This window comes from Arabidopsis lyrata (assembly GCF_000004255.2).
Source record: "Arabidopsis lyrata subsp. lyrata unplaced genomic scaffold ARALYscaffold_8, whole genome shotgun sequence".
NCBI lineage: Eukaryota > Viridiplantae > Streptophyta > Magnoliopsida > Brassicales > Brassicaceae > Arabidopsis > Arabidopsis lyrata.
The window spans coordinates 2,088,841-2,090,506 of record NW_003302548.1 but is presented as its reverse complement, the minus strand read 5'-3'; the positions used below and the strand labels follow the sequence as shown (position 1 = coordinate 2,090,506).

General features: G+C 33.2%; 1 protein-coding gene across 1 annotated transcript; it reads right to left on the bottom strand.

The window, feature by feature from the left end:
- Positions 1-493: 493 nt before the first annotated feature.
- On the bottom strand, positions 494-1,587 carry LOC9301328. Its single transcript, XM_002863447.2, has 2 exons — positions 1,234-1,587; positions 494-1,153 (listed from the first exon to the last, which is right to left on the bottom strand). The coding sequence occupies exons 1-2, from the start codon at positions 1,413-1,415 to the stop codon at positions 736-738; spliced, it is 600 nt and encodes a 199-aa protein (XP_002863493.1). The 5' UTR covers positions 1,416-1,587; the 3' UTR covers positions 494-735.
- Positions 1,588-1,666: the final 79 nt, after the last annotated feature.

Sequence of the window (1,666 nt, the reverse complement as noted above, 5' to 3'; positions counted from 1 at the left end):
TGTAAATTAAATATGTACTGATTTTTTTGTTAATATTAAAAATACATTTTATATATATTTTTCCTTGGTTATAAAATGACCTGCTTTTTTGCTTCTTTGCTCTGTTTTAAAAGATATTTCATGTCTTTGTAAGTCTCTGTTATAACGCTTTCGATAAAAACACTTGAGTTTGTACATATTTTCCTCCAGTTTGATCAATGAGTTACATTTAAACAAAAACTAAAAATAGTTAAATTGAATCCATGTAGAAATAAGGTAACATTATATACAATAGATATGGGATCATTAAACTGCTTAAACCAAAATATAAATATACATAAAGTTCGTTTTTAAAAACGGATAGATATATGTGCGAATTTTTTCATTCCCTCCACTTTCCCTAACTCATATTCCAGTACTTTATTAGTCTTATTCTATAATGTAATTTTTTCTTAATTAAAAAACATTAAAAGAAATCCATCATTTGTGATTTTAGTTGAAATAGAAAACTTACAAAAGATATTACTCTCAGTCATTATTATTCCAAACAATCATATAAACTTCCAGTCAAATTGTTGAGCGAAAATATCAAAATTTCTTGAATTTCTTTCATATTCATTTGATATCATTGTGAATAAATTTGTAGTATTACCTACAGCAATTATTTTAGAAAGAAAAAAATATATATCAATCCCAAAAAGTAAAATAAAACTAATTAAGTGAAAGGGAAAGTAAAACAAATGAGAGATAGAGTATCTAATGCTTATGAGAAGAAGTGCACGGAGATGGAATGTAACTATGATCAGAAGGTCTAAACTTAAGCTCACAGCTAAGGTTACACTCGAACTTGACCGATCCTAATGGTCCGACTCGCCACCGAGTTTTCGAGCCACCTTTGAGCTCGAACGTAATAACATCTTGTTTAACCGCATAGTCTACAGCTTGCATCAAAGTTGGATTCAATGGTATTGGATATGACTGAACCAAGTAAGGAAGGAACATTGATTTCTCTTTAACAACTTCAAACTCAGGCGCTTTTAAAATCGCAATAAGTTTCCCATCATAGCTTAGCTTGAACTCGGTTTCATCAAACAACGCATGAGCCTTAGCGTTATGATTGTCTACGCGAATCACAATTGTTAACTGCGTTTGCAAAACTCCAACTATATCATACCTGAGAAAAATATATCGATCATTAATGATCTAAGTTCGTGATCAAGGAAAGGGAAGAGTTGCGGAAAAAATAACCAGTACTTTAAGAAGTCGAGGTGAGCATCCGTGACACTAATGATGGGAACTCGAGGATGAATGACCATGTAACCAACGAAGACTAAAATGCCACCAATGATTACAACAATAGAGATTATAGCACAAATGATAGCTGCACACCAGATGAGAGGACTGGTGGTACCGTGACGAGAAGTCAATCTGGGCATTATTATGGGGTTCACGGGATTGGATTTTAGTTCGGGTTCGATGAGACAACATTCAGGCTCTGTGACCAACGTTCTTGGCCTTTTGGTGGGTTTGGGTGATGTTTGAGAGAGGATAATGGAATTTGAAGGATTTGGTACTAAACCCTACTTGGTGGGGAAAGTTTTGGTATCTTTCTTTACTTTGGGGTAAAGGCAAAATGGGCTTAGCAAGTAACATACATAATTGGATAAAGTTGTATACTTCTAAATTA

Bases quoted from the DNA above. Each gene is read 5' to 3' on its own strand.
- LOC9301328 (XM_002863447.2), bottom strand. From the start codon at position 1,415: ATGCCCAGATTGACTTCTCGTCACGGTACCACCAGTCCTCTCATCTGG. The intron at 1,154-1,233 runs GTACTGGTTATT...TATTTTTCTCAG, and splicing joins GCTCACCTCGACTTCTTAAA to GTATGATATAGTTGGAGTTT.